General features: G+C 51.3%; 2 protein-coding genes and 1 non-coding gene across 3 annotated transcripts; 2 read left to right on the top strand and 1 right to left on the bottom strand.

Moving 5' to 3' along the window:
* Window positions 1–116: 116 nt before the first annotated feature.
* Window positions 117–11096, bottom strand: FPRO_12788 (uncharacterized protein; the record flags this gene model as incomplete). The annotated part of the gene is made up of 2 exons (XM_031223342.1): window positions 117–2623; window positions 2651–11096. The coding sequence occupies 2 exons, from the start codon at window positions 11094–11096 to the stop codon at window positions 117–119; spliced, it is 10953 nt and encodes a 3650-aa protein (XP_031088711.1).
* A 2929-nt stretch (window positions 11097–14025) lies between these two features.
* On the top strand, window positions 14026–14108 carry tRNA. Its single transcript is given in 2 exon segments — window positions 14026–14062; window positions 14073–14108. It is a non-coding gene; the product is annotated as a tRNA-Lys (tRNA).
* A 256-nt stretch (window positions 14109–14364) lies between these two features.
* On the top strand, window positions 14365–15300 carry FPRO_12787 (uncharacterized protein; the record flags this gene model as incomplete). The annotated part of the gene is made up of 1 exon (XM_031223341.1): window positions 14365–15300. The coding sequence occupies one exon, from the start codon at window positions 14365–14367 to the stop codon at window positions 15298–15300; it is 936 nt and encodes a 311-aa protein (XP_031088710.1).
* Window positions 15301–16054: the final 754 nt, after the last annotated feature.

Genomic DNA, 16054 nt, shown 5'->3' with positions numbered 1-16054 from the left:
CTAACTAGTACATAGAAAAAGAAGCAGTCCGCTTGACTAGGACAAAGGAGAAATTACAGTACATGCGTCCAACCCGCGGCGTCGTTACAATCTTGCCGCTTCCGTTATCTTTCGAATCATGAAACTAAAGTACCTGCGCACCTGGCTCCATCCGATCCTAGCAAGTTGAGAATAGCACCACCTGGTATAGCTGTAGGATTTGCCGCGGATCCAAGTGTGAATTTCCACGTTTGACCCAATACTGTCTCCTGAGCGAAGAGTGTTCCGTCCGGTGCTGCCATCACGGCACCCCAGACGAGGTTGAGAGTTGTGAGGATGAGGTTGGGGTAGGTTTGGAAGCGCTCCCACTTTTGCGTGGTTAACGACCATCGAACGATGTTTGTTCTGAGGAGGCCACTCTCGATGACTGATGCTTGTACGGCGTAGAGATAGTTGCCTCCGCCGGGGACATATGCCCAATCTCCCACCCCAGAAAGTAGGTTGGTGGCCGACGTGCCGGAATCGAGAAGCTTGCCGAAAGTGGTGCTGGTCGGTCTCAAATCAATGCACCACCATCTACCTCCACCTTCGGATACCCAAAACCTTCCTTGATCGTCTACATCGCCCATGCTGATAGCATTTGTACCAATCACAAGATCGAGGACCTCCCATCGGCCGTCCTTGGCGATGCGAATAAGTCCCGATCGTTTACAGCCCAAGACGCCGCAAAGAACTGCGTTGACTAAAGGTTGCTGGTAGAACCCGTAGATGTAGTTGTCGAATCTATTGAATCCGATACCATTGATAGGACCGCCGGGACCAATGCCTGTTCTGATATCTGTTCGTTGACCGTTGACGAGATTGACGCGTGTGAGGGTGTTGGCGAGAAGACTTTGGACGGTGTAGCCGAAGCCATCGCAGTCGAATGTTGGACCGAATGCGAGCTGGGGCATCATGCTCGTGCTGGAGGTACTGCTGGATGATGTGGCGACTACGGGGACAGCTGCGCTGCTGGAGGTTGTGATTACTGGGGGTGCAGCACTGGTTGAGCTTGTGGTGACTGGTGCTGGAACTGCGCTTGATGTTGACGATGCAGCAGCGGCAACAGAACTGGACGAGCTTGAGGCAGCTGCAGCTGCAGCACTAGAGGAGCTGGCAGCGGCTGCGCTGGAAGAGCTTGACGCAGCGGCCGCAGCAGCACTGCTTGATGAAGTTGCCGCGGCGGCTGCGCTACTGGAGGAACTGGCAGCTGCTGCAACAGAGGAGGAACCCGAAGCCGCCGCTGCAGCAGTGCTCGATGAGCTTGCTGCTGCTGCCGCGCTACTTGATGTAGATGAGGGTGAAGCGATAGCAGAAGAACTAGTTGAAGAACCACTCAAAGTCGTGATAACAGGACCCTCCATACTTAACGACGCAGCCGAGCCAGAAGTCGAAGATACAACCATTGTCTCGATAATAACAGTACCTGGCTCTCCAGCCGCAGTCGGTGGATCATACAGCGTTCGTTCAGCTGTAGCTGTAGGAGGAGCAGCTCTGAAGATAGTGACATTGGTGCCAGCGACGATTGGAGTGGAAGTTGTTGGAATGCCTGCTGGTGCGCCGCTGATGGGAGTGGTCGAGGCTGCGGGGCTGACTGTTGGGGTCTCGATGAGGACTGTTCCTGGCTCGCCATCTGAGGCAGGGGGGATATAGATGGTTCTTGTGGTTGAGCCTGCTCCGCCGCCGAAGATGGTTGTGTTCTGTGCAACTGTTGGTGGTCGTGTTGTGCTTGTAGTTGCTGAGGATGAAGTTTCCTCTGGAGCAGAGCTCGGAGTTTGGATGAGTACTGTGCCGGGTTCACCAGATGCAGCAGGGGGAATGTATATTGTTGTAGTAACTGAGGCTGGGCCTCCGACGAAGCGAGTGACGTTCTGGATTGCGCTTGGAGACTCAACACTCGTGATAGCCTCGCTAGAAGTGGTTTCTGCAGCGGCGCTAGCTGAGGGAGTCTGAATGACCACCGTGCCCGGCTCTCCAGATGAAGCTGGAGGGAGGGTATAGGTCGTAGTAACTGACGCTGGCCCACCAACATAACGAGTGACATTTGGGACTTCAGTTGGCACCTCAGCTGATGGGGTAGACGTAGTAATTTCTTCAGGACTGGCGGTTGGGGTTTGAATAACCACAGTACCTGGCTCCCCAGGTGAGGCTGGAGGAATGGTATAGGTCGAAGTGACTGAAGCTGGGCCACCTATATACCTGGTGACGTTTAGAATCTCGGTTTCTGAAGCGGAAGCCTCCCTCTCGCTAGGACTGGTAGAAGGGGTTTGGATGATCACTGTTCCTGGGTCTCCAGACGAGGCAGGGGGTATTGTATATGTTGTCGTGATGGAAGCTGGACCGCCGACGTAGCGAGTGACATTGGGAATACCAGTCGCTTCCTCGTCGCTTGAGGTTGCGGTAATAGACGCTGACGATGTTTCTTTCGCCTCGGGACTGGCTGTAGGCGTCTCAATAATGACAAATCCAGGCTCGCCCGATACCGTAGGAGGTATGTAGATCGTTGTTGTGACAGAAGCAGGTCCTCCCACGATGCGAGTAATGTTCTGGATTGGCGTAACGGCTTCACTTGCAGAATTCGATGGTGTCTCCTCTTCAGGGCCAGCTGTTGGAGTCTGTATCACCACCGTACCAGGCTCGTCAAGGTCGCTCGATGCAGGCGGGTAGTAGATTGTCGTTACAACCGAACCTGGACCGCCGCTGTACAGAGTGACGTTTTGTCTGCCTACTGGGAAAGCTGTGATTGCGGCACTCTCACTGGTCGTTGTCTCATCCTCGGGGCCTAATGTTGGCGTTTCAATGATCACAACACCCGGCTCACCAGAAGCAGTTGGTGGGATGTAGATAGTAGTGGTGACCGAAGCAGGACCTCCAACAATACGTGTGATGTTAGCTGGTCCTCCGGTAGAAATGGCACTGTTTGATTCCTCAGGATCTTCCTCTTCAGAACCAGAGGTTGGTGTCTCGATAACAATGGTTCCAAGGCCACCGGGATCATCAGAAGCTGGTGGGAAGTAGATCGTCCTAGTTGAAGAACCAGATCCACCGCTGAAGATTGTAGTGTTGGGCCTGCCCTCAGAGGTAGTGAGAGGTCCTGTCGTTGCAACAAGACTTCCTATCGTCCTCTCACCACCAGAGGAACCTGTTGGTGTTTCAATGAGTACTGTGTCTGGCTCTCCTGAAGCTGTAGCAGGTATGAAGACGGTTCTTGTAGCTGTACCAACAACACCAGTGTAAATAGTGACAATTCCAGGTCCACGGGCAGTTTCAGTGGGACTAGAACCGTCTGGTGTTTCGATAACAATAGTGCCAGCCTCGCTAGATGCCGCGGGTGGGAAATAAATGGTACGGGTAACCGAGATAGGACCGCCACTGTAGACAGTGACGTTGGCGAGGGCATTATTTGGAGTCTCAAAAGCACCAGTAGGCGTCTCGATGATAACAGTATCTGGTCCGCCTGATACACCGGGCAAGGTGATTGTGGTTGCGGCTGTGACAGGACCACCTCGGGTAATTGTGACTTCTCCTTGACCACCATCAGTTTCTGAGGAAGAGCTGCCAGACTCAGTTGGAGTTTCGATGACAACAGTATCTGGCTGGCCCGAAGCTCCAGGTATAGTGAGAGTTGTAGCAGCTGTAACAAGACCGCCACGAGTGATTGTGACTTCCCCTTGGATAGAACCGGCTTCATTAGATGAACCCGTCGGGATCTCGACCAATACAGTATCTGGTCCTCCGGACTCACCAGGAATCGTAAGTGTTGTCGCAGCTGTCACTGGTCCTCCCCGAGTGATAGTAACTTCTCGAACAGAACTAGCTGTAGAAGGCTCACCGTCATCGCCAGAAGAGCCAGTTGGAGTCTCAATCAGTACAGTGTCAGGTCCACCAGGTTCGCCAGGGATTGTGAGCGTTGTTGCAGCTGTACCGGGACCACCTCTTGTGATAGTGACCTCACGTAAAGAGCCAGTTTCCGAGGATCGTTCAGCTGACTCAATCGGAACTTCAACAAGAACAGTATCTGGCTCGCCAGAAGCTCCGGGAATAGTAATCGTTGTTGCCGCTGTGACGGGACCGCCCCTCGTAATAGTGACTTCTTGAACGGCTCCGGTTACTGCAGTTTCACTGCCCCCGCCAGCAGACTCGGTAGGCGTTTCGATATAAACAGTATCTGGCTCTCCCGCTCCGCCAGGAATTGTGACCGTTGTGGCAGCTGTTACAGGGCCACCCCGCGTAATTGTAACCTCTTGGACCGCTCCAGTTCTAACAGACTCTGTAGGTACCTCGATGTAAACAGTATCAGGACCGCCGGATACTCCAGGGACGGTAACTGTAATGGGAGCTGTTGCTGGACCGCCCTTGGTGATTGTGACTTGCTGAACAGCAGTTACTCTAGGCTCTTCAGAAGATCGAGTAGGCGTTTCAATAAACACAGTGTCTGGACCACCAGATACTCCAGGAATAGTCACTGTCGTGGCAGCAGTTACAGGTCCACCGCGAGTAATAGTGACCGGATCTTGACCCTCAGTTGCAGACGGCACAATCTCGCCAGAAGATAGAGGTGTTTCAATAATAACGGTATCCGGTTGACCTGATTCCCCAGGTATTGTAATAGTTGTAGCAGCCGTCACGGGTCCACCCCGAGTTGAAGTAATCGCTTGCAATCCGCCAGTCACTGAAGGCTCATTTGACGTTGTTGGCGTCTCGATGAAAACTGTATCCGGACCACCAGATACCCCAGGAATAGTAACGGTAGTGGCAGCAGTGACAGGTCCGCCCCGAGTGATGGTAACTTCATCTTGACTATCTTCAGTTGCTGATGGTCCATCCTCATCAGAAGATTGAGGTGTCTCAACGATGACCGTGTCAGGCTGGCCCGACTCGCCAGGAATGGTTATAGTAGTCGCTACTGTCACAGGCCCACCTCTTGTCGAAGTGATTGCTTGAACACCACCAGTTACAGGAGGTTCATTTGACCTCGTTGGGGTCTCGACGATGACTGTGTCCGGCTTACCCGGTTCACCAGGGATGGTGATGGTAGTCGCCGCTGTTACAGGTCCTCCTCTTGTTGAAGTTATCTCTCCTGGGATGACTCCAGTTTCTGTCTTTTCATCATCTAAAGATCCTGTAGGTGTTTCAACGATAACAGTATCTGGCTGGCCTGATATACCTGGGATGGTGATCGTCGTTGCGGCTGTGACTGGCCCGCCACGAGTGGAAGTTATTTCGCCCGCACCCCTTCCAGTCACAGATATGTCTGCAGACTCAATTGGTGTTTCCACAAGCACTGTATCAGGCTCACCAGGTGCTCCAGGGATTGTAACAGTTGTGGCGACTGAAACTGGCCCTCCTCTGGTGATCGTGACATCAGCCGCACGAGTCGGCGTCTCAATAATCACAGTGTCTGGCTGACCTGCTTGACCAGGAATTGTGATCGTTGTAGCAGCCGTGACTGGTCCGCCGCGAGTGGAAGTCACTTCTCCTGGGCCATTAGCACTCTCCGATGGCTCCGCATCGCCAGATTCAGTTGGAACCTCAACGAGAACAGTGTCAGGTTCGCCAGGCCCACCAGGAATAGTAATAGTGGTAGCGACTGAGACGGGTCCGCCTCTGGTGATTGTGACTTCAGGAGCTCCACCAGTGGGTGTCTCGATCAGAATAGTATCCAGCTCACCAGATACAGTAGCAGGAATGGTGATAGTCCTCGTGGCCGTTCCAGACCCTCCACCAAAGATGGTTGTGTATCGCTGGCGTGTCGCTGACTCTGAAGCTTTTGCTTCTGGGCCTGTGGTTGGTGTCTCTATAAGCACCGTCCCTGGCTCCCCAGAAATTGTCGCTGATATGTAAAGTGTTCTGGGTGCAGTTACGGGGCCGCCACTGAAGATCGTGGTGTTGATCCGGCCACCAGCAGTTGGGGCGACCGGACCTTCAGTAGACTCAGTACCAGTTTCTTCAGCATCACCAGGCAGTGTCTCAATAATGATAGTGCCCGACTCTTCTGGGTCATCAGGTGGGAAGTAGAATGTTCCGCCAGCTGTTCCAGGCGCTTGGGTGTAGATGGTGACGTTCCCACGACGAGTCGCTGATGTGCCTGAAGCTTCTGTAATGGTTCCAGTCTCACGAACTTCGCTATCATTTGTAGCAGACTCCTCGGATCCTTGAGTTGGAGTCTGAATGACCATAGTGGTCGAAACACCAGATTCACTCGGTGTCAAGTAGAGCGTTGTAACAGCTGTACCTGGTCCACCACTGTAGACTGTCACATAAGTTTGACTGCCAAGTGGTGTTTCGACAATGAACGTTCCAGGTTCATCTGAAGCTGTACCAGGAACGAAACGAGTAGTGGCGACAGTGGCAGAAACTCCGGTGTAAACGGTGACATTAGCAGGACCAGAATCTGAACCTGAAGTCGGAGTCTCAATGAGAATTGTATCAGGATCGCCTAAGGCAGTACCGGGAATAGTAAGCGTTCGAGTAGTTGATGCAGGACCATCTGTGTAAACAGTGACTGCCCTCACAGCAGGGGTCTCAATGATGATATACCCATCTCCATCTGAAGCAGTAGGAGGTACGTAGATGGTAATTCTGCTGGAAGCAGTACCAGAGCTGTAGACCGTGATGTTGGGTCGAACACTAGGTGTATCAATCCCAGTCTCAGTCGCAGTTGCGATAGCGGTCCCAGTTGGTGTCTCAATAACAATAGTACCAGGCTCGTTCGCAAACCTGGGAGGTACATAGAGAGTCCTTCGTGCTGGGCTAGATCCAGCTCTGAAGATGGTAACATTGGTGTTACCGCCTATAGCAGATGTGGTAGCGAGAACATCGTCGTCTCCGCGAGCAGTTGCAGCTTCAGATTGAGTCTCTGAAACTGGTGTCTCAATGACGACTGTCCATGGATCGTTGGATGCTTGGGGAGGGACGTAGAGAGTTGTTCGGGCTGGGCCACGGCCTGCTCTGAAGACGGTGATGGTTGCTAATGTGCCGTCAGGAGCTTCCGTAGTTAGGCTGTTATCTGCTGGGATGATATCTGTGGGGTTTCCTCCAGATCCGTCGGTGATGGTCTGTCCATCTTCATCAGTGCTGGGGCCAGCTTCAGATCCAGAACCATCAGAAGTAGCATCAGGGCCAGATGTCTCGCTTTCCGCGTCGGCGTCTGTCTCAGATGACTCGGCGCCTGCTTCATCTGTAGTTCTGGCACCATCGCCATCGCCATCACCTAGCGAGGCACTCTGTGATGGCTCTGTAGAAGCCCCAGTGCCAGTCTCATCGGGACCTGAGGATCCTGTCTCGGACGCTTCGCCATCCGCCGAGTCAGAAGAAGTATCGGGCTCTGAAATCTCACTACCTGTAGGCCCATCTGTAGTGGTATCTCCTGAGCCGGGGTCAAGGTCATCATCAGAAGGCGCAGCTTGCGAACCAGTGGGAACTTCGAATCCAGGCGATGCTGCCGAGGACACCTCACCTGTTGCTGTAGACAGCAGATTGGAGTCAGGAAGTGGACCAGTTGATACCGCAGTCGGCAGTGGCAGCTCAGGCGACTCAAACGACGAGTCACTCATGACAGGTATACCTTCGACGCCGCCAGTGAGCGACTGGCTGCTGGATCCAGATTCGGGCGATGGATCAGTGGGGACTGGCACTTGAGGCGAGATCAAGCTTGTCTCGCCATCTTCAGGTTGAGCAGTACCAGTAGCATCTCCAGTCTCCCGAGAATTATCAGATGCCGTTTCAGATCCAGGATCTCTAGAAGTGGAGGAAGTCTCAGCATCAGAGTCGCCGCTCACAGAGCTCTCGCCCGAACTTCCAGATGTAGCACCAGCAGCAGGTCCTCCAGTGAGCGACTCTCCACTAGATGTCGTCGCGTCATCATCAACATCAATAGCTGTGGTTCCCAAATTTGATTCAGCAGTGGCCGAGCCTCCAACTCCTGCCGCTGGCTGGCCTGTCAATCCTGCACCACTGCTAGTCGCTGAACGAGTCGACGTGTCACCAGGCTGTTCCACGCGCTCTGACTCCGGAACGCTCTGTGTACCAATTATAGTCTCAATATTGATCTCCTCGCTTGTTATGAAGGTGCTTGAGCTCTGGCCTGCGCCTTGTGATGCTGTTGATGTACCCACGCTGGATCCGCGAGCTGCATCAGACACAGATGAGCCTTCGCGCGAGGTAGTCAAAGCACTAGATCTCGCTGAAGCTGAAGAAGGGCCAGCACTACCAGACCTAGTAGACTGGGAGCCACTTGAAGCTCGTGATGCTTGTGATGTCGCCTCTTCATCTTCCGAAGAAGCACCACCGTTGTTTCCTCCAGCTGTTGATCCAGGTTCACCTTCTACGAAGCCCGATACCGAGCTAGGAGCCCTACTACTTCTTTGCGAAGCCAGTGACGTCCCTCCAGCTTCAGCATTACCAGCGCTAGTCGATATGACAGCAGGTCTCGCAGTGAAACGAGTATCCGATGAGGAAGTTGCTGCAACAGGCCTTTGCACACTAGATGATTGAGAGGTACTTGACCTCTGGGCCGCGTTTCTGACAGATGACGTAGCTTCCTCTGCATCAGAGCCAGGATCATTTGTTATGACAGGACCACTATCGACAATAGTAGTCTCTCCATTCGAAGATCGAGAAGCTTGTCCTGAAGTCGAAGTCCTGCTGCGCGTAGAGCTCAGACCGCTACCTCCAGGGCGAACACGCGTGTCGACAATACCAGTGTAACCTGAACTTGATGAAGCACCAGCTCGTCTAGTACTTGAAGGACTTCCAGGAGCCTGTGTAGTTTGTGTGGAATCAGGCTCAACTCCAGAATCAGCTCCGCCAGCAGTGTCGACCGCAGATCCAGTAGACCAGCTACTTGAAGGGCGTCTGAATGTCGTTCTGTCGGTAGCTGCAATTCCACTTCCGCCTAACCCTTCAACTCCGCCTGTGAGACGGCCGCTACTGGTTGATCGACGAGTCCTCTGAGGTTCGGCGGTGAGAGTCTCCACAACATCAGCGGTGATGGTAAATACAGTGCTGCTGGATGTGACAACGTAGGTCGATGGTGATGTCCTAACAATTGGTGATCGAGTGCTTGGGCGGCCAGAAGTACTTCCCCTACGCGATGACGATGACTGCCCCGAACCACCATTTGCTCCTCCGGAATTATTTCCTCCTGATCCAGAGTCACCATCTCCATCCCCGCTAGAGCCTTTGCCGCCAGAAGTCGATCCACTCCCACCAGAACCTCCATTGCCAGAATCTGAACCGCCCTCTGAGCCACCGCCTTCAGACTCCGCATCTCCCGATCCTGGTCCATCTCCACCCCCAGAACCACCACTAGAAGCGCCCTTGGTGCTCGATGAAGAGCCAGCAGATCTTGTACCACTGCCTCCGGAGCCACCCTCACTGTCGGAACCACCTTGAGCGCCGCCTTGGGTACCTCCCGAGCCACTGCTTCCACCGGAGCTTGATGACCCGCCATTTCCAGACCCATTGCCGTTATTTGAGCCTGAAGATCCTCCGCTTCCTGATGCACCGTCACCATCGCCGTCTCCAGATCCGGAGCCGGAGCCCTGAACGCCGCCTTTTACAGGGTCATCGTCGCCACCAGTGGAACCCCCGTTGCTGGAGCTGCCTCCTTGTCCAGATGAGCTGCCACTGCTGCTGTCGGAACCACCTCCAGATTCCCCGTTGTTCGAGCTCCCTCCGCTTCCACCCTGGCCATTTCCGCTGCCCGATGAGCCTGAGCCACCACCTGAACCACCTTGGTTTCCACCACTAGATCCTCCAGTAGCCTGGGCACCATCATCGCCACCACCGTTGTTGCCAGTCTGCGGATTATTCGGGTTTTCAGGTGTCAGCACAATGACAGTACCGGGGTTACCACCCTTAGGAGGAATGGTGAGGGTCTGTCGCGGCCCTGATTCATCGTCGCCACCTTGACCTGGTAGGCCCTGGACATCGCCAGAGCCATCGCTAGACCCTGGTCCTCCATTTGACCCACCGCCAGAGCCACCCATCCCCATGGGTACTCCACGAGTAATAGTTGTATACGATACCGAGCCTTGCGGCCGAGTTCGAGTAGGTTGAAAAGCTGCACCATCTCCCCCATCATTCCAACCCGGTGGTGTTTGTATGAGTACAGTTCCTGGCTTGATACCAGTCGGTGGAATTGTAGTTCGGATAGGAGCTGTCGGTGTGACGCTTCCTTCGGCTGGTTCGATGATGGTCACATAGCCGGTAGCATCGGCAGGTTGAAGAGTGATGGTTTGACCAGCGAGTCCCAAGGCGCCCAACGTGTTAGGGGTCAAAGGCTCAAGGGCCAACGGCATCAGAGTTCCTGGTACGGGAGTTTGGATGATGATAGTACCAGGGTTTCCATTGCTCGGTGGTACTGTTAGTCTGATTGGAACAGTTCCGCTAAAGGCTGTACCCGCTGGTTCAATCACAGTGACATAATCGCCATCCTGTGCAGGCTCAAGAGTAAGGCCTTGGAGGCTTCCCCCATTGAGTTCTGATGTTGGGACATTAATGATGACCGATCCACGGTTTGTCCCAGTCGGTGAGATCGTGATGAGTTGCAACGACGCCAATGTCCCAGTCAGTGGTCGAAGAACCGTCACATAGCCAGTCACCTCCTTCGGCTCAAGCGTAAGAGGCTGCAATACACCCTGAGTCTCCGGCGTCTCAATAATAATCTGCCCTGGCTGTCCACTCCTCGGCGGAACAACCTGCGTAATAGGCGCAGATATCGTATTCGGCCCTGAATGCGGCCTAATAATAATAACATAAGACCTATCATCCGTCGCGGGGATGACTACATTCTCCGGCGCCGACGAACCACCCGGTTGTTCAACTATAACAATACCAGGCTCATCGCCCTGCGGTGGGACAGTATACTGCGTTGTTACTGAGCCTCTGTAGGGCTTTGTGATGGTGATATAATCGGGATCGGCAAGGACTGGATAGACCGAAACATATGTGTAACAAACACCTGAGAACTCATTGTTAATACCGAGAACTGACCTATCATTCTGAACACCAAACTGAGCACGCGTTAAGCTGGCGAAGATTAGGTGCCTGAGCACCTGATACAAAGGCCGCATTGTAAGCGGTTTATCAAAAGTAAATGAGAGATAAGAATGATATACGCGCAAGGCAAGTTACCTATGTTGAAGCAACACGCGCGACAAGATCGCGGGTGAGAGCTCCTAGGGGATTATAAAACTGCTGATCAGTTCTCCATATCCGCATTCAGATTGTGCATTCGGATGTTATAATGATGCAGAAAATCTCGTGTGTATACAAAGACCATTGTCAGCTGAATTTGGGTTGCTGAGGCGGAAGCCTTCATGCCAGGGCTGGCACACCCGCAGCGGATCGATGCCGTTTTCCATCCTGTCAAACACGTTCCTGCAGATGCATTGTGTAAGAGACACTCCGGTTGAGAATCCTGTTGGTTCAGGGTGTTGTGGTTGGAATGCTGGTGCTGAAGACAGGACCAACTGCCATTGTCTTGTGGAGTGAAAACAACACCCAGTGAGAATTGGAGGAGCCTGCGAAGTGGGATTTGTGCCTGTGTGCCTGGGCGTGTATGCAAGGTCCCGTTCAGGGCTTCCACCAACGTTGAAGATCATGCAGATGCTGTGCAGATCTTATATAAGTGGCGATCGGATAGACGGATATAGCAAGTTGACTCTGGGCATAATCATAGGTCATCAAACCAGGTATACTAATCATTTACCTCTCACGGGTCAAGTCATTATAACAATACCTTCAGACCCGTTGAACCAAAATCGAGACTTGAGATTGATTCAGATGCTGGCAGGTGGATATGATGTCTCACACAGCTTGGACACATGACGTTACACTAACAACACTCCACTACGGAAGCCAGCTCCTTAGCCCACCAAGCTACGATTTTGACAGAAGCTTATCTAAAACGTCAACTGCTAGCCCAAAGCCCCAAACTCACCAACTCTCAGCTTCACGTACAAAATCAAAGTGTAAGGTAAAGTAGCTGAAGTCTGGCGGCCGCCCAGCGTGCATAACTCTATTCATCAGCACATTCCAGGCTTGTCTGTGACTTTTTAAGACGAGGTTACACAAGGATGAGTCAAAGCTCCACTGTCGCACCAGCGAACGTTTTTGTTTGGCTAGTCGCAGGGAGATTTGGCCGTGTCCGTCTAGTCGATCTGTGGCTGATCTCAATAAGGATCGAGACCGTGGCGTTGGAGATTGTGATAAGTGACAGGAAATAACCAATGGATGATCAGGGTGTCATGATGTTGTGTTACACAAGAATCCATTTTCAGAGGGTATGACCATTAGATGTGATGCAATGTGAAATCACCTCTTTGTGAAATCACCTCTTGAGACATGTTTTTTTGTTCTTCTGTTGAGACTACTTATTTACCAGGCCTGCAGGTTGATTGCTGCTGCATAAGAGCGCGTTTATGACCCTGGGATTCTCGGTAGCTCGCGAAGAGTAGTCCTAGGCCGACATCTTTTTGCGGGAAAACATGGAGGGCTACTAAAACCCCTCTCCCGATTCATGATCCAGATCATCTTGTGCTCAATCACGAGTCTAGGCCAGGACTAAGTCTCATCCGTGTTCAACATTCTTGGTGGTCACACCTCGCATCCGAATGGCCCGGATCAGCGTCAGCCTTTTGTCTCAGTCTTGGCAAGATGAGCTCGCGTTGGCCTAAATGCTGTATGCCAAGACTCGTTGCTACGGGACAACATCAGAATCATCTTGCACAAAACTATTGTAACGTTCATTAATGCAGCAACTCGTAAGTAAATTGTCATTTTGTATAAAGAATTGTCAAGGACAATTAGATGATCTGGTGCTGAAGCATTGAGGCTTGAGCTCCAAGTACCTGGCTCTTGTGGATATTCCCCTGTCAGATTCGCCGTACGCCGTCCGCTTTCTGATGCCTGATCGAAACCTTATTCTTGTTCCTGCAATCTGATCTTGCTTGCCACCAATGGGAACTCTTTGGCTCCTGATCGTGTGGAATCACATATCACAGATCTTGAATAAGCTCAAGCTGCACATACACCGAAGTAAATAATTCTTCTCTGTTTGGAACCCTTTTCAGGGGCACAAGAACACTTTGAATCCAATATCTAGCCTTGATTCCCTGACTTATATGTCAAAGTGTTGATGAAGATATCTTCTCAGTGGCGCCTAGATTCAACGTTGTAGGCGACCAACTGCTCTCAACAAGAGGTACAATGCATGACCAGCTTAACACGGGCAGCAGATTAGGCATTCAGCGCCACCTCAGGCGGTAAGTGAAAAGGTCCGGGCCTAAAGTTTGAGATAAGGTTATGTAGCATGTCAAATGAGGCTCACTACGGAAATTTCGCTCGGGAATGCGACAGATTGACGCTAACCAATTTTGTCGGGGTCTACTGAACGGAAACGAACCGCACTTCAAAAAGTAGCTTGAGGCGTGCACAACTGATCTGGGAACTTATTCGCTTTCTCAGCCAATCGATGATGTCTAATAACCTGTAGTGAGGTGAGCTTAAATAGCTCCAGCGGAAATATGGATAGGAAACGTGAAGATGGGAGGTGGCCATCCGTACTTGAGGTGCAAAATGCTGCAGGGTAGGTGGTGTTGGTTTAACATCAATTTTGGCAGCTCTATATTTCTCATCAAATTGCTGCTCAGATGGGCAGAACCAGAGATTCAACTTGCTAATTTAAAATTAAATGGGAACTTTAGACATAATGGACATTCAGAATATATGTAGTAATGCCTTTGGCTTTTGCCCTTGTCTCAATGCTGAAACAATCTTAGGAACTCTACCTTGTTAAAAATGGCAATGATCCCCTTCGATATATAGCTGTCTTAAAATGTACCCACAGAGACCCTGAGAAGTAGCTGCCACTCAGTGAAAGCATAATAGTTATGCAGGTATACAGATGCACTGCTCCAATAGTTGAATTACGGCGCAACACTGTACTGTGATGATCTTGGCTCTAAATTCAAGAAGCGACTCTCAACCAATCAGAGCCACGCCCGGTTAGCTCAATCGGTAGAGCGTGAGACTCTTACGAGTACGCGATCTCAAGGTTGCGGGTTCGACCCCCGCATCGGGCTGTTCCTATAAAACGATTGCGAGCAATAGCGAGGCATCTCTTTTTTGTCTATATCCTTAACAGATGGCTGTCTTTTCACTTTTGCCATATCTAAAGCAAGCTCTTGTATCATCGAACATGTGGTTGAATGCTGACTTTGATTGCGACCTTCCTTTTCCAGCACGATATGTAAGCCCCCGCTTCATATCAAAAGATGAACAAGTATGGTCTCACTCAAAAGTTGTCACCAAACATCTCCCAGGAAGAGTTATCTCATAATGGAAAGCCACAGCTCTCTGAAGTCACTAATCACCCCCGAGCTGCTGATGCAGCTCGCGGAAGCCTACCTTCCTTATTCCAAAACTGAAGATCTTGACTTCACTATTGCCCAGTCAGACGCCTTCAGCGCAAACTTCAAGAAAGTATGCCAAGAAAGCAAGGCTCGAGATGCACTTATAGCACTCAGTCACCTCGGCCACAACGGAATACTCCCAACTCCTATGGAACTCGACCTCATGTCCTTCCTCCCAGAACCATCTTCCCCAGATTTCCCGCAACAATGCTTCGGACTTCAGTTACTTCTCGACCAAGCATCGAGAATCCTCCTAACTGGAATTGAAGCTCGTTGGCAAGTTGCATATTTTGGACCTCTGGCAAGACGTCTTACTGGACAGTGGTACGCACTACCTCACCATCTACGTCCGCATTCATGGCAGAGATGGAAAGACGATGTCGGCGTCACTAGCTTCAGCTTCTGGGTCTCGACGCAAGTCATGTGGGCAGCTCCTTTTCTTCACGCCGAGGATCTAGGGAGTCAAGAGATTGGATTGGAGTTATCAAACGACTTACGTCAAGCTGTTGAAGAATACACGGGAACAAAGGATCCGCATCGGGAGACAAGGCATAAGACACTAAAAGATGATCTGCTTTTCATAAGAGAAGTTGTCAAGAGCCCGCCAAAAGACGATGAGGGTGCTATAAGTATGGCAGCTTGGACGTACTGGTGGTGCATGATCCTGGATGCTCACTGGCCTATCATTGCGCGATTTGGTCGCTATCCTTACCGGAATGCTGCCTTTGGTAGGCCTAGTACAAAGCAGGAAGAGAAATGGTTGGATGACATTAATCACTTTTCTGAAGCTTCGCCAGAAGATGCTAAGCGTATTCAAGATGATGTAGAGAAGGGTCAGTGGACTCCACTTGGGCAGAGTTAATATGCCATGCACTTGAGGCTAGCTTTATGTGTCGAGAACCAGCTGCAACTGTTTTATGCGAGTCACTTTCGAATGAGATGAGTGAACTAGCCAAGGTAGCGTTATGTAATAAACAGAGAACTCTATATCACTAAACTTGGCAAGTTAAGCGTGGCGTGAGGTTGTCTATCTCTACCTTTTTCTATCAATACTTGCTTATCACCGATCTTGTAAGCCACTCATATCACAACTGAAAAACATTAAATTGAATGATGGTCCCGTACTACCTGAATGTGAAGATGACAGAGAAACTGGTCTTTGAGCGTAGATACCTCGGTAGTGCCGAGGTTTCTAGTATCTACTCCTTAAACATGGCCAGATTTGGAGATACTCTGATCTGAGAAGATAGTAAGCTCATCTTAGGGTATTGTGTGGGTGGTTGATAAGCTGTTTAAATGTGGTTTGACAGTGTTGTTGGCAAACCAACTTGTTCTGCCCAGCTGATAGTGACAGCTCATGCCTGCGTTGCGCCCCTTGCCTCGAACTTCAACATCAGACCACAGCCTCAATCTCCCTCAATTACACAACAAAAATCGTTTGCGGCATTTCAAAAGATTGCTAATCAATCTGTGCATAATCTAGGCGGAGCGATCGAGTCAACAACAACGCCCTCAGCCTCGTATTCGTCTTGTAAAGGTGTACGACATCATAGCTACGATTGGCAGTCTCGGAATTAGAGTTATCTCTCCATTCTCGCAATGACGAATATTTCCCC

The sequence above is a fragment of the Fusarium proliferatum genome, assembly GCF_900067095.1.
Source record: "Fusarium proliferatum ET1 genome assembly, contig: FPRO_scaffold013, whole genome shotgun sequence".
Lineage (NCBI taxonomy): Eukaryota > Fungi > Ascomycota > Sordariomycetes > Hypocreales > Nectriaceae > Fusarium > Fusarium proliferatum.
This window is presented reverse-complemented; position numbering and strand designations above follow the sequence as displayed.